Source organism: Motacilla alba, chromosome 3, assembly GCF_015832195.1.
Source record: "Motacilla alba alba isolate MOTALB_02 chromosome 3, Motacilla_alba_V1.0_pri, whole genome shotgun sequence".
NCBI classification, from domain to species: Eukaryota; Metazoa; Chordata; class Aves; order Passeriformes; family Motacillidae; genus Motacilla; species Motacilla alba.
The window spans coordinates 78,577,414-78,604,880 of record NC_052018.1 but is presented as its reverse complement, the minus strand read 5'-3'; the positions used below and the strand labels follow the sequence as shown (position 1 = coordinate 78,604,880).

At 36.2% G+C, this 27,467-nt stretch overlaps 1 protein-coding gene across 6 annotated transcripts in view; it reads right to left on the bottom strand.

The window, feature by feature from the left end:
• Positions 1-27,467, bottom strand: part of STRN (striatin) — a 64,990-nt gene that overhangs the window by 8,101 nt on the left and 29,422 nt on the right. For 3 of the 6 annotated variants that reach the window (XM_038130549.1, XM_038130548.1, XM_038130553.1), the window contains 10 exons: positions 19,839-19,974; positions 17,820-17,955; positions 13,963-14,073; positions 11,568-11,654; positions 10,874-11,017; positions 8,588-8,724; positions 3,999-4,174; positions 2,995-3,042; positions 2,199-2,320; positions 1,176-1,343 (listed from right to left, as the gene is read on the bottom strand). In XM_038130549.1, the coding sequence (XP_037986477.1) occupies positions 1,176-1,343; positions 2,199-2,320; positions 2,995-3,042; positions 3,999-4,174; positions 8,588-8,724; positions 10,874-11,017; positions 11,568-11,654; positions 13,963-14,073; positions 17,820-17,955; positions 19,839-19,974 (1,265 nt within the window). The remainder of the gene's footprint in view (positions 1-1,175; positions 1,344-2,198; positions 2,321-2,994; positions 3,043-3,998; positions 4,175-8,587; positions 8,725-10,873; positions 11,018-11,567; positions 11,655-13,962; positions 14,074-17,819; positions 17,956-19,838; positions 19,975-27,467) is intronic. The other 3 variants (XM_038130551.1, XM_038130550.1, XM_038130552.1) reach the window with 3 other exon arrangements.

Sequence of the window (27,467 nt, the reverse complement as noted above, 5' to 3'; positions counted from 1 at the left end):
TCTGAATGACTTGAATAATGAGTGATGGATATTTTAGGGGGTTTGTTCAAGGTTATCAATAAGCCATAGGAAAACTGAGTTTTCAGTCTTTGGATTTCACAACTGGGCTTAATTCCAGTTTAGAATACAAAAAACAGTCCTAATATTAGGGCTATTATATTGCCTCTGTGAGGGAAGACTACTCCTCCTTCCCCTTAGTTTAATAATTAAAAACACAACAACTCACAGTTACAAACTCCAAAACTCTACCAGGAAGTTTTCAAAGCAGGCAGATAGGCAAGCTGGCAATAAGAAGCCTGCGTACCTTTAGAAACTACCTTTAGTTTTGCTAAAACTAAAACACACAGAATGTTTCTATTTTGCTCAGTCTGTTTCAACTAACAAGCAATGGCATATCTGACCAGCTTTACACTGTAATTTGACATGTCCATTCAGCTGTGACAAGGTTTATTTTGTCTCCAAGTTTTTCTGAAGAGACATGGAACTGTCTCAGCTCATGGGCTGTCTTTAATGACTATCATCTGTAAGAGAGTTTGGCCATGTCAATGAGCTTGTTCTGGAGCACTCTGACTCAGACAGACAGCAACTTCCAGAAATTAGATTCTAAGCATTTGGATTTTCACTTGCGCATGACATTTCAGTAACTAACTCTAAGGGAATTTTTTTTTTTTCAACTAGCACAGTTTAGAATCACTAGTTATTGTTATTTAGTTGATCTGCAAACTCAGAAATTCAATTGGAATCTCTGTGTTAGAGGCACAAGGAACAAATCTGCAAGGTTCAATGACACTGGCCTGAGATGAAACACTGGTTACTCCAAACTTCCACTGAGGAAGAAAGGGCTTTTTATTCTGGACAAACCAAAAGCAAGGGCCTGGTGGAAACTCAAGTTTGATTGTGAATTATGGAGTTAATACACTATCCTCCACGATGCTAGCAACATCAGCAGATCATCTGCAGCAGTTGGCTTTCAGATGTAACTAACTGTCCTCTTGAATGCAAGCATATATTCAGCTAACGTCAGAGAAGGGTCACAAAATTTACTCTTCCCAAAAGCATTCATAAAGACACAAAACTCAGAAAGAAGCACAAGAAGTATTTCTATCCAGTAGCCAAAATTATGTCAGTCTGAACAGTGATGCTCATGAACTTCAGGGTAGGGCAATTTTCTGTACCTTGATTATCATTAAAGATATTGAGAGCTGGAGCAATTTCTGTAGCTTTCCATAAACGTATAGTGCCGTCTGCTGAGCAGGACAGCAAACGCTGGTGAGCTCCACTGTAAACCAGACCCCACACTGCATCAGTATGGCCAACAAAAGCACCTCTTAGAACAGAAGGATCTGTGAAAGAAACACAACAAAACGCATTTCAAAACAAAATCTGAATTAAGTCAATAGCTGTATCTTAGCCTGTGTTTAGGCACCAACCTCTGGAAGATAATTGATAAAAAATCCCAAGATCAATTACATCATATCAATATAGAAGTCTTAATTATTCTGGCATTAAGATGCTGGAATTTCAGCAGCATATATGACATTCAATTACCCACTTTACAGCTAAAGGGACAAAACAATGCTTCAGCAGAAGGGACAGTACTGACTTTGGCAAAACACTCTTCATCGTTAAAATTCACTTTCAAACAGCCATTAATGCCACAGCAGTCCCTTTTATGCAGAAGTTAGCTTTGAGGCCAACTGCATCTGAAGCTACCACACATGCAAAATAAATCATAAAATCCAGACACAAGGCTGACATCCACTTAAATCTAGTGAATTTCACCGAACTGGGCCGTTTTAGCTGTTTCCAGCCAACATTAACAGCTTTGGTCTCAGACTATAAAACCTTTTTATCTCAGCTCCACAGAAATTTGTCAAAGAAAAGAACACTAAAATACACATTTCCTATACTTTCCAATTGATCAGGTTTAGTCCTGTACTTCTAAAACCTGTACTTTAGACTAGCTGTTTCTAAAAACTATGATGAGACCAAGGCCTTTTTAAAGAAAATGACATTTTATCTTGCCATCAAGCAGTATCAGCATTAAAACAAAAGGTTACTTAAGTAATTGAAGATAACATTCAATTTACTGTTTTAAATTCTCAGAGAAGCATTATCTACAAATTATACTATTTTAGTGACATAACATTACGGTCACTAAACTTATCATTCCACTGCTGCGTGAGACAGCAACGTACCATAAGAGTCATAGGGGTCAATGTTTGGGTTGGTTGTGTTCCAGCCATGGATGAGGCCATCTGTTCCCCCACTGTAGCACTGTTCACCATTACTGCTCATCACCACACAGAGCACCGGTCCACTGGAAGAAACAAACACTGACTCTTAACATTTTCATTACATGCAATGCAGTGTCAATCTTAGGAATTTCTATGTTAGATACAATTCACTTGCTGTATGGATTGCAACAAACATTCTCATAATGAAATCATATTTCTACTAGACTACAAGACTTCCAATAAAAATTCCCTCCACAATATCTGGTAACACAACTGCAATCAGGACAATTAATCATTATGCACATGAAATGTGAAAAACATCACAATTTAAACTCTAGGATTTTATATTTCACATAAACAGATTTTTTTTTCTTTTCAAAAGATTTAAGGCTCTTTCATGAAATCATCTCAGTAGATTTAAATTCACTGCATTCATTCTTCTTCAGTTGCATTCCACATATGCAAGTATGTGTCAAAAAGGCAAAAGCTGCAATGATGAACAGAACACCTAAACAAATTTGAACCGTATCATTTGTAGGACTTTCATTTTAAAATTGTGGTGTATCTGACTTCAGACATAAGTAACTATTCAGAAGGAAGAAGAACACATGCAGATATTTTAAACAACATAGGAACTAAGAGTGTCACATGAAACCAGTAGCTTATAAGGTGGAAATTACTTTTTTTAAAAATTCTGTTTCTGTTTAAAAATCTTATTTTTCTCAAAATATGACAGTATTTCTCAGGGAATACTTACTTATGTGCTCGGAAGGTATATATTGGCTCTACATCAAGAGAAGCACTCCTAAACAAAGTATGAAAAAAATGTTAACATGTATACCATCTTATACAATGCTTCACAAAAATTTGCCAGAATCACTAAATTCTTAAAATCCCTGCTACATCTTTTGCAGTGTTTCTCCCACAACTTCCTCTCCCAACATGACTTTTCACAGATCTAGGAACTATTTGCAGTCCTTCAAAACGTGACAGGATTGGTTGTTCGGATTTTTGTTTAAAGACCTTCAAGGTAGTTCACAGACCCATCAACCAAGTAGCTAGGTACATCAATGGAGCAGGAGTGGAGAGACATTAGCTTCACATGAAATGTATCATTAATTGTTCCTGTTGGAGCAAAGGAGTTTTGGACTCAAAGTTTTACTATCAACACTGAAGTGCTTCAGAATTTGCTGCTCTGGAGTTTATCAATCCAAGGGAGGACTGTGTTATGCCCAGTTCTCCTCAAAGGCGTGACGTACTCCCTTAACCACATCAGCCCCACTACAAATTTCCTCTGATTTCCTCAAATTCCCAGCAATTTGCAAGACAGTTTACAAAGGAACCTGGCAACTTCTCAGAGTTTCAGGCTGCTACACATGTATATGCATGTATGTGTATACATACATATGCATTTATATATATAAATGCATCCTATACATTTATATACACATGCAAGCACACTAACAGGCCGCATCCAAGTATTTTCACTAGTAAATTAATTTGTCATGTTATCTACAAGGAAAATATAAAAAAGTGAATGGTTTTCATCTTCACAAACAAAACACATTCACAAACACACATGGATTTTTTCTGGCATTCTTTAGGCACCTCCACCCTTCTCTGAGAGCTTGTTTTCCTAGTCTTAAATTCAGGGAACTCTTTCCATTAACTGCAAGGTCCATTAAGTGAAGCAGTATCTAGGTTTTGGTTTTCCTTCATAAATCAAAATTGTTTTTGAAGAAAATAAAGAAAAAGTCTTACTTTTTTGCTGGGGCTGTTTTTTGTAAATTCCACATTTTTAATGTATGGTCCTCTGAAGCTGTTATTAAGACTGGTTCAACTGGATGAAAAGCGAGACCTCTTATTCCATCAAAGTGACTTCTTAACGTAAACTTGGGGTTCCAAGTCTTTCTCAATGCATCCTTATTGTTGGCTATCTAATAAAAAAAAAATGCCAAACTTGTAATTAAGCTGGAAGGCACAACAAAAGGAAGAAATCAAAAATTTAGTTTGGCATTTTCAGAAGATATCAAATTAAATCCTCACCCACTTTTCACAATAACCTGCTCTCAAACAACAGTCCACTTAACACTAACCAGACACTTCAAAATGAGACCCAAGGTAGACATATTCCATACAAGTAATGTCATGTTCACAGTGATAAAGTCTATGCAGATCTAAAATACTCTCATGTCTGTCAAATTACACACTTCAAAAGCACTGACACTTCAACGAATTCAATTAAGTATTTAAAATTTGATCTATGGCTCATTCACTTACAAAGTTAGGACTGAGTCACCAAGGTGCAGTCCCTGAATTCCCAAAGTACTACTGACATAACACCTCTAAAGAAAAGATCTGAGAGAAACAGAGAAGTCTCTAGAAGCACAGAAAGGAACATAACCTAACTTATCCAGCTAAGGCAACACAAGCTCTGTAATAACGCATGACAAGTAAAGTTTGCCAGAGTAGGAAAAAAAAGGCAAGAAGGACTTGGCTACACACTAAGAATCTAACTGGCAGGCAATAAGGTATTGTATATATAGACACAATTATTTGGCAATTAATGCATTTAAGAAGATCCAAAAAGAAAGCTTTTTAATAAAGTAAGTTACTTAAATATTGCTCCTCTGAACAAATATTGACACAAAATGCTGAACAGATTTTTTCGCTATCAGTCAACAATGTCATGAGTTAAATTTACCTTTCCATAACCACTGCTGATGGTCATCATGGAAAACCAAGAAAACAAACAATTGTACTGATGTTTATCATGTTGAAATCTAAAGATAATTCCAATTAATTTGTATCTTTAACTGCAAAGATGAGAAAACTGTTTTGAGCCACTTCAAGAAACATTTTATCTTGGGGACTGGGGGTGAAAGAGGAGGTTTAAGAACAGAATTGCTTTTTCTTAAGCTTTGTTACATCTGCATTTAACAAAAAAATATACATAAATTAAAAGGTTCTATAGATTTTAAACTAGGAGAAAGGAGCCACAAAAACAGCAGGTTTAGTCCCATCATATTTCTTAGTAATGACATATTGCCTTGCTCAGGGAGACAAGTCAGTTTCTTTGCCAGTTTACTGAGCCAAGTTGGCTCCGTGAAGGAACAGACAAATGCTCGAGCTGGTACAAGGATGGGGCAGGACTGCACAGTTAGCAGCTCTGGCAGGTTTTCTGAGGACTGGCCAAGAAAGTCTCAGCAAAAAGGGTACAAGATGTACAGATATCTGGAGAGGAATTTGGTTGCCTCAACATAAGCACCTAATGCCAATCAGGTGATGGAGGGAACCTGCCTGCCCTCCAACTGCCATACCAGCAGCACAGGTTCTGTGCCACATCTGCAAAAGCCACAAAGACACCTCAGATGGCCTAACAGTGAATTCCAGTCCTGGCAGGATAAAATTCTCCATTTGCTTGTCTTTCATTCAAAAATGTCCTTCCAAAAGGAGTCCAAGATGGGCACTTCATAAACTGGAAAGGAGATGGAAGGCAGTCCCAGCGAGCAGACCAGCGGCAGAGGTGGAAACAGACTCCAGCCCTGACACATCACCCACCTGGCTGCACCACATCACTCTACCCACCAGTCTGGCAAGCTCTCAGGCTGGTTACTCACACTGCTGACAACCTCCTTCTGTCTCTCCCCACCATGGTACAACAGCTACAGAGGTAACCCAAAGCCTGAAAAGCAGTTTGGGGGGATGCCAACCCTAAAATTAGCACCTGATCTGGATTTGCCACTTATAATAATATTTGTGTCCATACAAAATTGAAAATGAATTGAAAACAAACTGAAAACTAAAGACAGCAATGACAGGTACTTCTCTTGTTGCAACACATCAAACAAGGGCCTACTGCAAAGTCCAAAACCTCCAAATCAGTACTTAACATTAAATGCAATGATTTTGCAGCTCACTTACTCTTATCTAAAATGTATTATAATTTTATGAAGATGATTAATCTATCCAGAAGACTAGCGGGAAAAAACCAGCCAAAGTGAACATTTGTCAAGAATGTGTAAAGGAAAGAAAAAGAAAAGGCAAACTTAAGTGTATTGGCTAGCAATCTGGAAAATTTAATCTTGTTAGATACTCTAAAAACCAATATACAAAAGAAAAAAAATTTTCTTTCAAGTAATAAATTAATAATCTTCATAATCAAGTGAAAATCATTCTTCAATTTACAGTCAAAGCACTATGTAAAAAACTGAAACCACGAAATGAGGTAGGCTAATGCTGCCATTTTTTAGAAGAAAATAATCCAGCAAAAATGTCAGTGAGATGCAAAGGACCAAAAATGGGAAAAGTGTCTGCTACTCTTGAAAGCAAATATATTCAAGGATTTATTCACGTGATCTTTCAACTTAATTCTCCGTATGATTCAAAACTGACACTTAAAAATAAATACTAAGCTTTCACTAATCATACCTGACTCACATTTGGCAGCCAGATGTATGAAATAGTCCAAAATAAAAACATTATCCGTAAGCTAAACTTACAATAAAACTTGAAAGAGGAACACCAGCCTTTCATTTTGCTTCAATAAAGTGCACAGTAACCAGAGCAAATAGTTTTGTAAATGGTTTTTTTTAATTGTCAGCACTAGAAAAAGGTAAGAGTCGAGGTAACCATGACTATGAATTCCTGATCACAGGACTTCATACAGGCATTGGACAAATGAACAAATAGAAGTTAGTATTCTCTACCATGCAGGAAAGGATTGGAGTGGATAAAGAAGTGCTACTCCATAAATGAAAGCTGTTAGTTCAGGAGACAGAGACATGAACAAACACAAGATTTATATAGACATTTGCACAATGAAGTCAAGCAATGAAAGCATCTTGTACAGATGGGTTAGCTTTGTTATGTTCTCTGAATTTAAAATCCAGCCTTGGTTTTTTAGGAGTACCTGTAACAGAAATTTATTTGTACATTACCGTACTCCTTTGTGAAGACATAGTTAGGGACAATTAGTTCTTAAAAACATTAGGAACTGAGCCAAATTAGGAGATAATACTGAAATACTGAATATTAGCAAAAGTGCTCTGCATTCATTGCAATACTGATGACTCATAACATATCACATGTTCAGAAACTTGCTGTAGTGGTAGGGCACATGTTTGCAGTGGCACTCTCAAAATGTGTCTAAGCTTTTATTAACTATGTATTTCATTGTTTTACAGATACATACAGGGGTAGAACTTCAAAGTGAGGACTTGCATCTTATGTCCGAAGTCTCAGACTTAATTAGTGATGGGAAAACCCCAGATAATGATTATTTAAGAATCAGATTTACTGAAGGGTAGGATTCTTCCCCATCAGAGAATTAAAAATTATCTCTGAAATCCCTCAACTTTGACACAGCTGGGCAATGCTACAGCAAGATTAATCTGAAGCTGACAGATCACAAAAGAGCAGATGATTAAATTAATACCTCAGGTATCTTTTCCCAAGAAATGAGAAATACAGAAAAAAATTGCATACAATTGAAAAGATGCAATTTTAAGAAAGATATTTTTTTCCTGAACAGTGCAAGAAAAATAAGGTTACACACACAGCCAGAGAAGTGCTGTCCACAAAACCTTCCTAAGAGTTCTGGTCTGGTTTCCTGTTTGAAATGAAACTATTGCCCACACCAGGTAATGTAAACCATAGCTCTGCACCAGCCAAGTTTTAAATACCTCCCAGGTGAGAAGATTCCACTGTTTCTCTGAGCAAGAAAAACTGTTTCAGCTACTATGTAACTTTCTCCCCCAGTGTCTTACCTGAACCTCCCGAGCCATTATTTGCTGTTTTCTCCTGCCTTAATACCTGGCACTAGGGAGAAGCCTGGCTCTGTCCTCCTTACAAGCACCCTTCTAATACCTGCAGGCTGCTATTCAAGCACTCTTCAGCCTCCTAACAGCTGAGCAAGACCAGCTCCCTTAACATCTACTCATCAGTCAGAAGCTACTGGACTGTCTTCAATTTCTCTACAACCCTTTTTGAAGTGGAGTGGCCCAAAACTGCAAACAGCCTGTGTAAAAGGGACATAAACATCTCTCAATCTGCTGGCCATGATGCTCCTAATTTTGCTCAGTCACTGGGGTTACATGTGCCCAGATGTACCACTATCACTAACTTGCTTTCAACTACTTGCACTACATGGCAGGCAAATGAGAGGGGCTTGCAAAGAGCTTGAACGCTGCTGTGTATGGGAAGGACTCCTTTGCCAAGTAAAATTTGTGACATCCTCTGGCAACATAATTTTAACTGGATAACGTTTTCTGCTGAGTCTACACACAAGTAACTTGCATCTGCCTTCAACAAGACAGAAGGGCGTTGAGTTACCATTAATAACCACTTACATCGTAAGTCAGCGAATCTGCCTCATTTGCTACAGTAAGGCCTGCCAGTTCTCCAAGACCCAGTTCATTTTCAAGGGCTTCATCTGTTCCCATAATGAAAGATTTCCCAGAGGATGGAGGGAATGTTAAAGCTTCCACTGCAAGAAAACAAAACAGACAAAAAAAATCTGAAACATGGATTTATGCTACACTGTACAATAAAGCACATTTTACACTTTCAGAACGCTACATATCTGTCAAGTAGCCGAGGGCAAAAAGATCCACAGAGATGCATAGAATAACAGCTATTCTAAAGATAATCACTGTACTTACCAATAAACAGCACCCTCTGAACACACCTACACTTGAGGTGTGTGCGACTCCAGACAGTAAATGGAGCCAGCCACGGGCAGGGAGGGTGTGCTACCATTAATCCATATGAAGTGCACGAGTAACACAGAAAACACCTTCCCCAACTCAACTACAAAATATAGCAAATAGATGCTGAAGAAGCAACAAAAATGTAAATAAAAACAGCTGATGGGAGTAGCCTAAATCAAAGCCCTTCAAGCACTGCTTTTTGAATAGGTTTCTTAGTTATTACCTTTTCATCACAAACACCTTTGACCTCCTCCACCCCAAAGTCTATACTACAGTTCTCTTCTCCTGTCTTTTGAACTCACAATGCAACATTTCACTCAACACACAATATGTACAGGATACCAAATTTGAAAACTCACAAGAATAAAAAAATGTATGCCCAAAATATGGTGCCTCAGCTTTATAAAGAAATACACAGCTAACATTAATACTGAACTCAGACTGGTAACAATCAGCTTTCCTTTTTTTTGTGAGAATCCATTTGAGTCTCTGAATTAAAAAACACACAACTGAAAGGACATGAAAATAGAGCTCTGCTAATACAGCTCTCAGTACATGTGAGAAAAGTTGGAAAGGGAACATTCAACAAAAAATTCTTCCACTTCACAAAGCGTTGCTAAGTTACCCCTTTCTTTCATGAAGAAAATCACTGAGCATGAAGGAAGCAGAACTACTGAGATCTTTGGTAGCTATTCCCCACACCAGGGCTTTTGACGCATCTTAATTATAACTTGGCCGACCTACTTTTTCCCTCTCACTGAAAGACTGCTAAGTGGAACTCATGTTTTGCACATTTTTCAAAACACATATTTACCATTTTAATAGAGCACATTACATGACAGAATCATAGAATGGTTTGGGTTGGAAAGGACCTTACAGATCGTCATGTTCCAGCCCCCTGCCATGGGCAGGGACACCTTCCACTTGATGGGATTTTTCAAAGCACCATCCAACCTGGCATTGAACACTTCCAGGGACAGGACATCCACAGCTTCTCTGGATAACTGGTTCAGTGTCTCACTACCCTCACAGGAAAAAATTTCTTCCTAATATCCAATCTACACCTCCCCTCTTTTCAGTCAAAAACCATTCTCCTTTGTGCTGTCACTACATGCCCACGTAAGAAGTCCCTTTCCAGCTCTCCTGCAGGCTCCCTTAAGGTACTGGAAGGCTGCCATATTTGACAAATTAATATGACTTCATATACTGTATGTTATTATGCTCTATATTATAGCAATTCAAATATTGAATCAAATAGATGACTCAGCATTTTCCAGACTTAATAGTAGTGCTTCATTACAAAGATGCATGAGTGGCTCTCCATACTTGGACTAACCCTATGAGAATTTTTCCTAATTTTTGGAATACATTATGGAAAGTAATACACTGGCAAGCTGCAAGTTGTTTTGTATGATTCACTACACAATCATGCTTCACTACACATGCTTTTGAAAGCTATAGTAAGGCATCTGTGTTTACCTGCACAGCCTCTATCTTTGCACTTTGGAAAAAAGGGCATGCTTGTGTGTGTGTATGTATACATGCATACATTTAAAATTATGTCAATGGGGAAAAAAAATGATGCTCTTATGTCCTCAGAGTTTCTGGTCCACACTTGTCTACCAGGCTTGAGCACAAACAAAAGCAAGTTTTGGGATGGTCATATTACAAAGCCACTAAGTGCAAACTATTTTTTCCATCATGCTCAAAGATATTCAGCCAAGACTTGAACTTAAGTAGGTGTCTTGACCTTACTAGTAGTAACCATAATGGAGGAATGGGAAGGAATGTCATTTATTACGCCTGAAACTTGCAATACTGAATCAGAATTTGTAAAGTGCTTGGAAAGTCAGAGAGGATAATTCTCAAGAAGTAACTATGAACATCCACCCTCTACAAAGGGGTATGCACTTTTTTAATATTTACCTTCATCCGTCCTGTTTATCTCATGTTCAATGAGCCTTGAACTACTGGGCCTAGAAGAAGGTGCAACAGATGGCTGTAATGAAGGGAGATCATCAACATCTCTCAAGTTTGCAAGCATATCTTGCAGCTTTGACCTGTTGGGCCCTAACCAGAAAAAAACAAAAAATTAAAGGGTTTAGGCATAGTTCACGATGACACTCCTTATATCAGATATGCTACAGCAGCACATGCAACAATGGATCCTACCTTGCATTATGACATTACCACAGAAAAACTAATGAGCACTTATTTCAGCAGTAACTAATCATCCAGCATGAAATGAATTTCAAGAAGAAAGTGATAGAAGCAGCTGAGAATTGTGAACGCACAATTTTCCCCATATGTATGGACTCATAGTGCTACTTGTATGGGATGCTGAAGAATGCCGCCAACTGAGTCACACTTTAGATAATTAGAATATTTACTTTGCTAAAACAATAGGTGACATCCATGAATATTTTAGAATTTGTGCATCAGGTACTTTGTGCAGCATATTCTTATGACAACATTATAATTTAAATTTATTTGTGCAGTAGTGTAGTATCGTGAACTATATAATCCGAAACGTTATATTAAAATAAAAATGCAACTGGATTCACTGGCCTACTTCCTGAAGCTACATATGGTGAAGACCCATGCCCTTCTTGACACTTACCTGTGCTTTGCTCCATCATTTTCCCACATCCCTGTTTTGACTGTTTTATATAGGACTGAGGCTGAAACATATCTTCGGTAGTTTTTCCTGTTGTAAGTTTAATTAAGAATGGGAAAATGTCTTACCCATAGTCCATTATGTTTTTTCCTAGACCAGTAAATAATACAGCTATTTTCAAGCAGCTTTAACACAGTAGTGTACTCTAATATATGTATTCTCTCATAAAACCATTCTATGATTCTATTCTCTTATTACTTCACAGGAATGTTTACTACAGCCTTGCAAAATCATGAGTTTACTAATGCAGTTGCAAATGCTACTTTGTCCACCCTAACCATAATGACTGATAATACACTAGATTGTATTTAACTTGTCTGTCACCAAAATATTATTCAATCCAGAAAAACACTAAGAAGGATTTTGCAAGATTGTTTTACTATAATATCTGCTTTATAAAACCAGTATTTTACTTAGTAGCAGTTCAGTGGCTAAGCACCATATATGATGAAATTAAAGTCATAGAAACAAACTTTGTAAAATTTAATGTTATTTAGTTCCTTCTTTTTTCTCCAGACAGCATCCCTCACATTCTTCTTCACTATGCGCAATACTATGAATAACTGAAAACAGGCTCTGATTCTTCCTGATTTTTCTGCATTGATGCCCCTCCAATGATGGTTTGTCCATGGAAAGATGCTTAATTTAACTGCTACAGTAAACCACTTTGTCTCCCAAGATCAAACCAATCAAATCAATCCAAAAGGTACTGAGCATCAGTTATCTTCATGAAGGAGCACTGGATGTCCAAGTGCTGCCTTTCCATCATGATTTTTTATCATAATGATATAAAACATATTCCAATAATGTCTGCATCTGTATTAAAAATTAAATTTTATCATCAAAAATAAAAAGAAAACAGCTGTTCAAGAACAGAATTTCAACACATGGATTAAATAATTTCTGCTAGACTAACACCACAGCTATTTACCCTGAACTACATAACATGTCTGTATATTTTAAAAATAACAGACAAGTCACAAAAATCACTTTCACTGTAATCATATACTGGCATGCCCTGTCTATCTTAAACCTTAAAGAAATTTAGAATCAATTTTGTTAAACATGAACACTTTGGTTAGCCAGCTCAGCTTCTTGTCAGACTTGCAATTAACTTCCAGTAAATTAAATTATTCCAAAGATGACAAAATATCACTTGAGAAATTTAAAGCATGGTAATTATTTATCTTTATTTTGTTTTTAATTTGGAAAAAAGGAGATGTTTAGTTTTTGTATTTTCATGACATAATTTCAGCCACATAACCAACTGCTGAGCAGCAGCTAATGAGAATATCAATGCAAAAAGTAATAAAACAAGGCAGCCTCAGCACGAGGGTCTGACATATTTACATCATTATTCATATCTCTTTTGAAGTGAGAATTTCCTTGGTATTCATAAGCATCTTGCCACAAAGGGAGAAACATCCCTGAAATTTCTTACCAGGCTACATGCAATATTATTAATATACATCTTTCACACATGAATTCTCAATATGGCTAGGTATTTGAAACACAGTCATGGATACAGTGTTTCATTTTAAACTCTCCATCTGAGTTCAAAAAATTTTATGGCTTACCTAGCAAAACCCATTGATTTTACAAAACATATATCTGTATTTCAAGAAATGTAACAAAAAAAATACAGGGCTAGAAACTGTATTTCAGATACTGTTCACAGGTGATTTTTTTTAAATAAAAATACCCAACTTTTTTGAAGGCTAGTCCCAGAGGTATGAAAGTCAATAAATAAATCCTGTGATTTACAAATAAACTGATGGTCATAGTTGCTTCCTATTTCGAGCCCTGCATAACAAATTATGATTACAGCATGACTTTCATGTTGTGAATGTCAAGTATAAACAGGGGTAGAAATTAACCTGTTTTCTCCCACTGTCATCTAATAGGATACTCAAGAGAGTTTCCAGTTTGGTTTCTTTCTTTGTTTATTTATATACCAGACTTTAACTCTTCCTGTGAAACTGGCACGTTTCCAGCTAAGAAAGGATTCTGAAGTCTTCTGTATTAAAGTGTGAAGTATTAAAACAATGCCTTTTACAATTTACGTATCTGAATAACAAAAGTACAAAACATGCTCAAAGCAAGAATTTTTAACTAACCCAACACTTGGTTGGAAGAAGTTATATCTAATCCAACTATTTATCAGGTAACTTGATCGTCTGTATTAATTTCAACCCCTGAGAACTGGTGAACAGGAAAGCAGTCAGGAGCAGCAAAGTAAAAGAGTAAGTAATTTTAGGAAAACATTGAAAGAGAGATAGAATTAAGGGTGTGAAAGATGTGAGATTTATGATTTTAAGGTGCAATGTTTTCCACTTACTCTTCACCCCCTTTTTCCCCTTGCGCTCCTTTTTGTATTGTTCCTTGAGTTTGGTTATAACTCCCTGGTCGACATTCCAGGCTTCAGGCATGAGACACTGGTCTTCCTTTTCTAAACAAAGTGAAACAAATGAAACATCCTTTTTCAATAATGTCACCAAGTGATCTCCACTGAAGGAGGCAACAGCTGCTGTCAACGTTTGTCTTTTATTTTAAACAGACAGAAATAGCACCAAGCTTGTGAAAGCTGTAAAACTGCTACTCACATTCCACTTCCGTTTGCTCAGAATGTTCTTTTAAAAAATTGAGATGAAATTTCACACGTTTAATTCCCATAACCAAACACATAGCTGTCCATAAATGTAAGCAACATTTACTTTACAATTAATCAGGACACATTTTTCATCTTTTTCTTTCCTCCAGGGAAAGAATTATTATATCTAGAAGAAACAGCTATGTTACTCGTCAACATAACTTTACAACTCAGATGTTGTGTTACTGCATTTCAAATTCTCATTTTATTATTTTTGTGCTATGTTGTCATTTACACAAAGCAGTAGCACATTTAAATAATTTTGGAACATAATATTCATGTCATCATGGTTTAAATAAACCCTTAGAGAACTCAAGCCATGAAACTTCACAAAAAGGTGAAGGCTTGAGGTAGTAATCTTTGGAAAAAAAAAGTACAAAACATTTCAGCATACCTAATGAAAAAAATCTCCGCATTTTGGTTTGGATTTGTTTTTTTCCTAAACATCTCCCTCAAACTGCTTCCTCTGTGACACGATACAGAATAGAAGAATCCTTCCAATTCTACAGTATTTAGAGATTTTGAGTAAAACATGTTACGTGAGTTCAAATCCCCCAAACAATTTTTCTGTATCAGGAGGCTGTCCTGAGGCAGCTTAGAAAAATAATTCATGAGAGGAGGGGAGGTAATACAGCTCTTCCTCATATATATTTTCTCATATTTATTTCCTCATATTTTATTTTATGACCATTACAGCTCCAAAATCTTTGAAATGCATTATCTTTTTGCTTTAATTTTCTCATTAAATTCTTAACCTTATTATTTAAAGATTAATTCCTTTCAGACGAAGTTTGCTTTCTACATCAATAAGCTATTCTAGATCTTTCAAAATACAAACAATAATAAACTTATCCTCAGACTAAGCTGCAGAACTTAAATGTATGTAGAGGAAGCACAACATTATCAATCACAGTCTGAAGGAGTCACTATGACTGGCCAGAAGACAAAAACCACACATAGGTTATTAATGTGACTGACTTGTCATAAATGAATAATGCTAAAAAAGACCTAGGGATCCTTTATCAACATCAAATTCAACAGGATTCAGCAACATAATACTGCAGCAAAAGCAACCAACAATATCCTGGGCTATATTAACAAGAATGTAACCAAGAGGGTGAAGGGAGTGACTGTTCCCCTGTGTCAGGCACTTGTGAGACCATAATTTGGACTACTGTATCCAAGACAATATTTTTAATGCTGAGAAACCTTTTAGGTAGAGTCCTAAGTACCTATTATTGGTGTAGAGTAGCAAGTCTAAGGGAGCCACTAAGACTGTTCAGGCAGCCGGAGCAGATGAGCTTCAAGGAGGGGCTGAGACTACTGTGAGAGTTCAGTGATGCCAAAAAAAGGCATCTTATTGTGGCTTCTAACTACCAGATGTACAGATGTAGAGAAAACAGAGTCTGACTCTGCTCAGACTTGCACCACCGAGAGAGAAGATACTTTTTAAGGCGCTCTCTCACTCCTTTGAACCCTTCAGTCATGATCCTAAACTCATGGAGTGTCAGATTAACTTAAGACAAACTTTAGCAGTTTAAGTCTTTCAAGAAAAGCTATGAAAATAAGCATTAGTAAGCTGAAAGAGACTCTAAAATAGATTGTATATGGGCTAAGTCATGTCCTCTTAATACATATACCTCAATTACCACTAATTAGCAAGAATTGCATAAAGAATTCAAAAAATATATAAGAAAATCATACTTCAGAGAAACAAGTATCTAGTCTTTCTGGAGTTAGGTTAAAAGTTTTAATCATGCTTTTCCTCCCTGGCAAGACAAGACTTTTTTTCCCTCCTCCAGCAAAAGAAAAAAGTTTAAATAGATTTTATTAGGTTGTTGCCAGGAAAACATCCAATATATTAATTTTCTGCAGCCTGTCCCAGCATGCTTCCCACATGTCCCACAAATACTATTTAACTTCAGAAGTGGATCCTGCACTACGGCTATTCAAGTGCTTAATAGCTTAAAAATTACCAGAAAACATTTGAGGACCTTTCAAGCCAAATAGGTTCAACAGATTACCGTAACTGAACAGTAATACTTGGAACCCAAAATGAAGAAGGAATTTCCTCTGTTGCTGCTGTCCCTCACTACAACGTCACTCTACTGTACTACATTTAACAGTTTCACTTAAGCTGACCTAAGTGATTTACAACAGCAGTTCCTTGAAGAAGCTAAGTCTTACATAGTTACCATAAACGACACAGGCTGTGAAAGAAGTAATCGAAAAACATGAACACCTCCAACTCAAAAAAAACCCCTTTTGCATTTCTGGAAATGAAAGGACTACTTTTAATAACAATTCATTTTAAATGTTGACTTCTGCTCACTTGCACTCAGCTGTCATTAACAAAAGCAAAAATAAACCAGAATTGTGAATTTGAGAACAAAAAGCTCCTGCTGGCATACTGACTTTTTGATGACACAAGCAACAGCTGCACTGACCCTGTATAAATGGATAAAATTTTAGTATTAAAGAGCAGCATCCAATTTTTTTTAAGAGCAGTATTTCTAGATTTGTTTGGCGAATGACTGCTGATATCTAATGATGAGCAGATACTGACTGCTCTACCTAATGATATTACAACATCCTCTTAAGCAGAGACTACACCACACTGAACAGTAACTTGGAGTCCAGCCAGGAGATGGACATGGCTTCAGCGAAATAGAGCATCTTGGAGATGCTCATATGAGAGCCACAGCTACCATGGCTTATCGGTCTGTCACAGCTGCAGCTCCATACAAAACTCAATTATTTCCCATCATCTTCAATAGCTCCATGTCCACCTATCCTTAAGACTTTCCACAGCAGCTTAAGTAGGAATCAACTTCCCATCAAGATATTTAACCAGTTCTCTTCTTTCTCCCCTTCTCTATACTGAGGATTTAGGCAGAATGATTATGTCCACATAAAGTGGAGATGGTGGCAATCCAGGTTGCAGGACATGAACCTCTAAGGACAGGGAGCAGTTTGGGAAATGTCTCTCTATGACTAGTGAGCCTAAAGATACATTATTCTGCTAAATTATAAAAGAAAGTTTGAGCAGCTGAAGAGTTCATATTAACTAAATTACTAATCTACAATAAGAGTACAACTCATTTGGATTTTATGACTCACATTACTCTCTGCATCAAAGTGGGAGAAAGCAAAGATGACAAAATAACTTTCATATCATAACTATAAAATACAGCTTTATCAGAGCCCTTCATGTGTATGGGTCACTGAAAAATACATTGAAATACCACTCATAAAATTTAAATTCTATCTGCCTTAGAATTAATGAAAAGGAAAAATGACCCGAGGCAGAAACCTTGAAGAATCTTTATACTGAAGCAGTTCACAGAAAAAAATGAGAATATTATATCAAGAGGACTTCAGTCTACCAATTATTTACCAATAATAAAATAGAAATAGAAATAGTAGAAATAATCAAAAGATGTTGTGATCCTGACAGAGATCTCATTCAATGGACTGATCAGTCACAGTATGTTTTTAGCAGACTTTTTCTTTTTCTCCTGGTATGATCCATCAAATTTCCTTACCCCAGTCTGTTCCATCTCCTGAACTTCTCGATTCCCCATCACCATCATCTGAGGTAACCAAAAAGTCAAACTCTTTCAAAGCTTCTTCTGTATCTCTGTCTTCACTGCTGTCAGATAGCACTCTTTTCCTTACAATCTGAAGGGTCAAAAAGTACAGGGAAAAAATGCTGAATTAAGTTACAAACACATTTTTAATCCAAGCAGTACTGTCTTGTCCTCTATGCAAAATCCAAACAGGAAGTTGAAGAGGAAGCAGAAAAGTACACATTAATAAGCAAATCTGGAATAGTACAGAGACTTTGTTCAAACTTCTAAGTGAAAATGAAACTTGTGTGTAACTCTTGTTTCCTGTGACCATCAATAATCAATCACGTGGATAATGAACCTACACTCATCTACACCACTACTGTCTTTTTCTTTAATATAATGTACAAACTGTCTCTTAAAACATTTCTGAAAAATACATAAAACACACGAACAAAAACTCAAGAATGTCACAGAAAAGACTTCAGTAAAACCAAACTCACTTTGCTTCTCTGAAAATACCTAACTTTCAATTCTGAAATCTTTCTCTATGTGGACCAAGACTCAACTCCAGGAAACAAATAAACCAACCCCAAACCCCACAACTGACAAGAGCTGATTTTCTTAGACTTTGTAAGTCATTCCATCCTGAATGCTTTCTCAGATGTTATTGCTACTTAAAAATGTTGCTTTTCATTTTTAAACTGCATTTTCATGTCAGATTCAAAAGCAAATTCTGGTAAAAGAAAAATATATATGATTCAATGAAGAATTTCATGCTAAGTTTTCCACAAAAAATTTACTTTTCCCTCAATAATCAAAACAAACTAGATTCTCTGCAGTTATTTGACCAAATGGTAAGCTGATGCCAGGATACATTAAAACCGTACCACAATTTTTACTTCTACAGAAATTTTCTATTAAGAAATTTTCTATTAGAAATTTTCTATTAAGTAATTTTCTATTTACTTTAATCACTATGTTTTGACATAGATCCTTGCTAAGGGTCAGTCTGTAAAGACTCCAATACATAGTCCCACATCCCACAGCTCATGAGGATGACTGATTGTATTTCCTCTAAATACAGAGAGACAATTTCTAAACCTGAAGCAATTCTAAACTTCAAGCTTCATTTCTTCAGCAGGCTTAGTGAACATACTGTATTACACAAGACTTAACAGAAGAGTCTCAGACATTAGTTCACAGTCCATGAATGACAGGAAAGATCTGAAAAGATCCCCTTTAAAAATGCCATAAAACTAATTGTTTTTTTGGTATTAATTCGTAAAACTGACCATAAAAACAATCACATCCATCATCTCTTATCTGCTTCAATTTTTAGGAAACACAATTCACTGAATAAATGTTAATTTTAAAGAAGAGTACTGATTGCATGTATCTATGTGATCACATGAATAAATCATACAGCAAAGTATAGATCACGAGTGAGGTTAAGGCATTTGACTGAACAAACAAAAAATTTCTTAACTACATTAGAGCTCTTCCAGTTACACCTCTTTTTTCCACAAGCTATAAATACAAATGTATTTCAGTTTTGTAATCTAAGACAATTTTTTACAAGTAACGGTAAGTATCACTAATTTTTAATAAATATTCAAGAATAATTATTGACATGCAATGCTATAAACAATACCTTCAAACTAAGCTGAGAACTGTAAAAAAGGACATTGATACCTTAAAAATCGTGTTCCAGTATATTTCAAAAATACTCGTCAGTATGGAATAGTAAAGAGACAATTTTAGAAAAATTTAATCTAACTTAGAGCAATAAAGATGGCAAAGCATAACTTGTATGCAAAAACTTAGAAATGCATATATAATTCCTCTTATGCACACATGCTTGGACAGAACATCATAAAGATGCATTAATGATTTGCATGTGTACATACACAGTCATATACTTTGCTTATAGGCACCTCATTAATCTCACTTTTTCTGTTCTTCGTAACTTTTTCAATTATTTTTTCCACTCACTGTTGCAGTATCAATGATTGTTTTCTCTCTTCCTTCAATATCTTCTTCATCTTCCTCATCACTAAAGTCTGCAGCTGCATTTTCAAGAAATTTGAAGGTCTCTAGCAGAGAGGCAGAGTCAGTCAATTCAGGTTTCCTAAACAACAACAACAATCACCATCATGAGAGAAAGAAATCACAATGAAGTCTCTTTTGCAATTACTAAGCTGTTCTGTATTATTATGCCCAACAACATACAGGAATAAAATAAGCCTACAAGTAAAAACAGACTGTTAACAGCTAAAATTCTTGTGGCTAAAGAACTAAACAATAGACATAAAGTGTATTATTAGGATCAACAATTATTCTTACTATGGCTGCCATTACTAGAACAGAGACTTCAATTTTTTATTCAAAAAGCATTTTAAAGCAATATTCATCTGACACATGCCCAAAACAACATTAATACTGCTATGCCATTACTGAAAGCCTCAGCAACAAGGACATGAGCCACAGCTACCAAGCTGGGCTCCCACATGTACATCAGGGTACAGGAAAACTTTGCTATTGCTAGCTGATGTTCCTCATCTTGCTGCAAACACCGAACTCTAGACCTATCATTCATTAGCTTTTAAGACATGATAAATATGCCACTATAAAAGGATATAATGGGAAAATTTAATTGAAGACTAAATAATACTTGAATTTACATTAAACAAATAAGGAAATGGATGAAGATTGAGTAAAATTATGACTGTGCTGGCAGAAATTTAGGCAGTGCCTCAGAACAGGAAGCATAAGGGTTACTATATTAACAAACGAAAAGGAATAATCCAAGAAACAGGACTGTAACAATTACTGAAACTCTAACAAAAGTACAGATTAAGCAGTCCTAAAATTATCAACAGGATCTGTGTTTTTTATGCAGAAGACGTACTTCTCCATCAATACCTGAAAGATACAGTGAACAAAATTCATTCATTTTGAATTGTTACAATTCCTCTCAGTTAAACCTGGTACATTCTTTAGATGGCTTTGAAGCAGTGAAGACAAGCTTTACTGTTTTCTTACCTTTACTCAGTAGACAGTTTTGCATAGTTCATCACTAAATGCACGACATCTTGATTCTCACAACCATTGAAACAGCAGAAGTCTCCCCCTCTCTCTTTTCAGAATTGTAGCTCTAAATTGTCTTATGCACTCACCCTTAGTACCAGCAAGTGCCTTCCTTCTGCTAACCTTTTGAAAAGGTTCAATCAGCTAACACACCTATACAGTAAGGCCTTGTAATCCCCCTGCAGTGTGAACACCTGATCATCCATCCATCACCCACTTACTCCAGTGTTTCGTCATAGCGCTTTCCAAAGGTCTATTACAGGAAGCATCCAAGGGCAAAAGCTTTGATGTGTAGTAAGGCATGATAAGCAGCACACTTCCTTCTTTGCAAAGTCTCTGCTCAAGCAGTTCTATGCTTACATGACAACAATCAGCAGAAGTGGCTTCTTCATAGCCCCAGCATATCTGCATTTCATTAAGACAATTTGCTACTCTACTTTTTTTTTTTTTCATTTACTCACCATTATCAGCCAAAAATACCAATAGAGATTTCACTTGACATTAGAAATTCTGCATACACAGCAGCCTCCTAATGTACATAATATACCTCAATGTACATTATGTTTTCATGGTCACCGTTGTATCCAAGAATATTACTTCCACTTTTCCAGATCTTAACTAAGATCTAAGAACAATCTTAAGCATGTTTCAAATTATCCCTGCTTCCAGCAATATTGTGACCTTCATTTCTATGACAAACCTGAAAACACCCTGTAATATTTTTATTTTTCCTAAAGTAATCACTACTTTGGCAACCTGTAACACCTTATGAATCTGCAGTAACAATGTACATTTTCACAGAAATTCTATGGTACGGTTGCCTTGCTGTTTCCAACAGAAAAGTCTTGGTAAGAAAACACTTGTAACATGCTTCATTTGACTAACTTCTTGACTTTCAGCAAATTCTCAGAGTCTGTGTCTACTTTTATTTGACTAAATCATCCAACCACAACTATTTCTGATTTTTTTCCTCTGTATTTTGCCATGTAAAAATCTGCCATGTAAAAACACTATGGCTGATATCTGTAATAGCAATTATCAGACATACTCCAGATAAACAGCAATATATGAAGTAATACCAAACATGGAATATAAAATTTTAATTAAGAGACCTTACTACTAAGAAACAGATAGCCTTCTATAGGTCCAAGTATTTGCAGCAAATCATACCAGACTTGGCTCTGTACTCATTTGCTCTTAAACCTGGCTCTCTCACACTGCAGTTCAAAGTGACTACCAAAAGAGGTTGTAGCTTTTTTTTTATTAACTGCTCTGATTTAAACTATCTTATTAATTATTACACTTTTTAGTGGGCAGGATATATATATATATATATATATATATATATATATATATATATATATACACACACACATAATAATGTATCTGCATTTACATGGGGAGCAGGGGTAAATGGGCATCTCAAGCACTGGGAAACATGGTAGCTTATTTATCATGTATTTCAAAACTCCTGCACAGTACAGAAATGTACAGTCAGCATAGTGCCACAGAAGATTATTTGTGCTAAAACACAACTTCCAATAAATAATTCTTAAAAACCAAAAAGGAAAACAGAAGAGACAGAATATTTAAACTATCCAAGGGTTCTACAGGGAGATAGTTTCAAGCTGACAGACAGGCTGATTTCCCATACTGTACCCCAATAAACTTTAGCTGTCAAATAAAAGGTGATTTAATAATTTGAGCTATTTGTCATCCTTTAGCAGTATATTAACATAATGCATTTTGGATAATGCTGTCAGCATGAATACTTTGGAGAAACATAAAATGTATTGAAGAAAAATGTCTGGCCTTAGCTAATTTATGCTATGTACTGTGATGGATATTTCAAGCTTGCTTGCTTCATTAATTTTCCATCTCTTTTTTTTCATTTTTTCTCTTAGAGGGTCATTCACAAAGCAACTTAAAAAAGCAGAAGGGTAAAAAATATACTCAGAGATAGGGTAGTAAAATAAATAATTTTAAATTCCATTTTAGAAAAAGAAACACAATTTGATATTTCCAGGGCTTGTGTAGCTTTGAATATTTTTTTAAAAAATCAATGAGTGAAAACAATAGAATCAAGCTCGGAAATTGTGGACTGATACAAACTGTGGTATTACAAGTACAAGTGAGGCAAGCTTCAGGGCCTGTCGCATATAAAGAGAGACTAAAAACCCTAAAAGGGTCTCAACAAGGACAATTCCTCTTTTCTGGACTGTCCCATATCACAACATATTTAAGGAAGAACATAATTTTCAAAGTACAAGAACTTCGGTGCAGCTTTTTCCTTCCTCCTCAGCCATACTGTCTAAAGAAAACCAGCTGGGGAAGAATGAACCAGAACCCCCAGACAGCAGGAGAAGCTATGGAACCTGCCAAAGCAGAAAGCACAGAGCAGCCAGACTGTGGCAGGGCCTTCTCAACCCTGTGCTCCTCAGCTGCTTGTTCTGAATCTCCTTCCCACTGCTCCTTCCTCAGTTGGACTCTGTAATATCACTCTTGCATGCCTTTCTCTCCAGCACTTAACTTTGTCTTCTTTTCTTGAAGGTCTCATCCCAGGTGACTCAGCACTTCCTAACCAACCAACCCAACACAAATAATTTAAACAGTATCGTATCTTCTATCCCATACTGTTAACTCTGTCCATTGCATCCTCCTTTCCAGGAGCCTTATCCAGGGAGACAGGCAGTTCTTTGGGGCAGAGATATTACCCTGCCACTCCTGCCTACCCACAATTAGGTACAACAGGACTAACTGCTTCTCATGGGCATAACAATAAGTACTGCCAGAAGGTAACTGTAGCTAGACTAATGCTGCTGGGTTTTCCATCTCACTACAACAGATGGGCAGTGCACAGATTTTGTGAATATCACTCCTGAAACAGGACACTTCTGGTCCCCAAAGGTAAGAAATGTCTTCCTGTTTAAAACACAAAATTCTTGTTACAAATGGGATGGTAACTGAAGTACCCCTTAAAAATATCAAGTATCCCTTGAAATAACATGAAACTGAAATCATGTAAGTATTTTCCTCCTCAGGAGAAGCTGACAGAATTCTGAGAAGCTGTGATGGCTGTGAAATTCTGATGCCAATTTGTATTTTACAGGCTGTTCAATTATTCAAATTTGTGTTAACCCCTCGGCCCCTTTAAGACTAAAAATAATAATATCTTCCCATGAAATTGAAAAAATACAATTTGTGGATATTCCACATACACTATTTAAATAAAGCAAGCCTGGCTTTGCTGGGCTCTGCAGGCCATAACACCAACTCTTCCTTTTTTGCCCACCAGTGACATGCCTTGAGACAAGCATTTTGTGTAAAAAAACAGTTGGTTCTGACAGTGAAATATTGCCAGCTTTAAAAAATGCATAGTTCAGACTGAACATATTTGCTTTCAACATTTAATATTTGTGATCTCAATATAAATCCTATCTCTTAGTGAGTGAAATGCAGAAGCCATAACCTACAGGCAAGGTGAAGTTCTTTTGTGGAAACTTGAACAGCATGCTGATGATACCTTTCCAGTTCCCAGAGTGATCCAAAACATTTCAAATTGCAAAGTCAAGTTTAACTTAGACTAAAGTCACATTATAGACTTGTATTTTCTTTGTAACTAACACACTCTGTATTTCTATCATTACCTTCTCTTTTGTGGATAATAACCCTGGAAAGTCTGTGGTGATGTCCAGAGAGAGTCTCCCTGGACTTCTCCCATGACCTGTCTAATCACAAGGCTATTAACTGCCTCAGTCCTACTCACAGCCTCAAAGGAAAGAGTAGAGGCCTTTTTTGTTTGTTTATTTTATCCAAGACATACACAAGTTATCTTAAATAAAACCAGGATTTTATTGATAAATTCAGAAGCAGGAAGAAATACCACAATAAAGTTAAATAAATACAAGTTCAGCTTAGGCTGAGAAATGTTCCTGGGAGCTTGTGCAGCTGGAAAGAACCTGTTGTGACCCAGGATGTAGAGCTGTTCTACCATACTCTTTCTTAAGCCATTTTCTTTGGTTCAGTTTTCTACAACTATCAAAACAGCTACTGCACAGTCTTCATAAGTTTTATTAATTCCCCACAGAATTTAGTTATCACATTTTAAAACAGTTTTCAATGTGGCTAGTTAAATTCTATCAAACTGTACTCATTAAATAAATGCATGCAAATTCAATGAGTGCCTTTAAGAACAGTTCATTAGATGTTCAACACTGTAAAATGTTTCATAATGCAGCACAGAAAATATCAAAATCATTTATAAAACTACAGAACAATTAAAATCATCAACATTTACACACAATGAACACAGGCCAGGCTAACAGTCTGTCACAACCTTTGAAATCTCCTATGAAGTCACACCACACAAAGCAAGAACTAGTTGCAATATGTATTACAACTGCTCAGCAACACTTACAAAATGGTTTGCATAGAAGTTGGAATCGCAAAGGAATGACATTTAAAAAGCAAGGACCATTTCTCTTGCCAAATCTAGTCAGCTAACTATAATATATCAAGCAAATAAGTTTCATAAGAGTAAAAAATACCCTAATATTTGAGGTACCAGAGTAACTTTTATTTCTCCATTCACCTCCCCTCTCTTTGCTTCTCTCTCTCTCCAACTGCACAACTTCTGTCTCTTTCTCCTCATTCTTTCTGTACTGTGAGTCTTATGTGACATTTCCAAAAACCACCTCTCAAACTCTTAAGCCCCAGAATGGTGCCAATTAAAAGTGTGGTCCATTTGTACTTCTTTCTTCACAAAAAACCCCAATTTATCTACTTTTTTTTCTGCTTTAGTGCATCTGTTGAAAGTGTCCAGATCTGGCCTAAATCAGGTACCTTTGAAATGCCTGTTAGGTCACTGCAAGATGGAGGCAAGGAGAAACAGAAAAAACATGAAAAAAAATCCAAAATCTATTTGCTTTATTCCCTTCACTGTTTTTTTTTTTCCTTTTTGTAATTCAACATCTACTTGCATACTATCTTGGAAATCTTTCTTATGGCAGCTATTACCTCAGGTTTATAAATTCAGAGGTATTTTCCCAAATAAACCATTTTATAAGCTAGTCAACAAACCACATTCATCAGCCAGTATGCAGCATTTTCATTACTTGGGCCAGTGTTAATAGGATTTAGAGATGCAAAAGAGTTATTAAGGTCTTCTGGCATACAAAGATGTTCATTCACTCAAGTGTCAGTTGGAACGACTTGTATATCAGAAAGATAAAGTTTTCAAAATTTTAAATTTCTGAAAAGGTCTTCAGATTTGCTCTCAAATGCTGAGGTTTGATGCCATTTTGCTCATGTAAAGTATAGGCAGTGGAAGCCCTTGGCCGTTCAGTAAGAAAAGAAAAGGCAGCAGGTAAGTTTCAGAGAGAGACTGATACATCACACAGGACCATTTTTCTTTAAGAAGTTTCTATTGGCTATTTATAGTTCTAATGATCAAACCCTTATCAAGAACTAATCTATACCATTTTTATATATAGACATTCCTATCTATGCATATATATATATATACACACATAAGTTTGGTATAGCCTCATTCCTTTCCAGTTCTATTCCTTTATTATATTTGCTTCCATTCATACTAAATGGTAGTCAAACACACACCTTCAAGCAGGTAAACTAATTGGACTTTTTAGGTTTCACTCAGTAAGATAAAGCTACTAAAAATGAGGTAATAAATGAACTAAAGAAACTTAAGTACTCTCATGTTTTCAAGGCTACAAGCTACATTTGCAGGCAGCTTTCATTTCTGTTTCAGTTTGTTGGGGGAAAGCACCCATTCCTCTCACTGTAAGTGTTAGGAACTTAAACCATTATTATGAGGTTATTATTTTAGTCCAGTCATGCCAAGAGGTACTTATCTTTTGAAATGCAAGTGAGCTGATTGAAGAAACTGAAAACTGATTCCCTTTTAAATTCCATGAAATAAGTGAAAACAGGACTACATCTAGCTCACGTTATCATATTAACATTTCATTTATGGATTCAAAATCTTGCAGGGTGCATTCAAAATCCACATGATGTCTTTCTTGAGTGCTAAAGTTTTCAAGAGGATCTGTACATCAGCAAATAAATAGGCAATGTAAGAATACATGTCTGGCCAAACATGCAGCAGCTAGTAACACAAAGTCTGAGGCTACTTCACCTAAGGATGAAGAGAAGCTGATTTGGCTTAAAACAGAGTCAGACAACAGTAGTGTGTTCATCACTGTACCAAAGGAAGGGGAATTTCTCTGATGTAACTGCAAAAATTTAGGATATACAAAACTAAGCTAGAGGTTATGAGGAACCGGAAATTTTAGCAATTTTCTAAAATAACTAGAGCCTAGCAGAATTCAAGTTACATATCCTCTGCTGCAAATAAATATAATTGTATTAAGTATTTGCACTACATTAACCATCATTGCTTCTACATACCAAAGCAAACATCAGCTTCACAATAATCACCCCAAACATTCTCACTGGCCTTTCCCATAAAAAGGCTCAACTCAATGTTGGCATCCCAAACACTGAGTGTCCAAA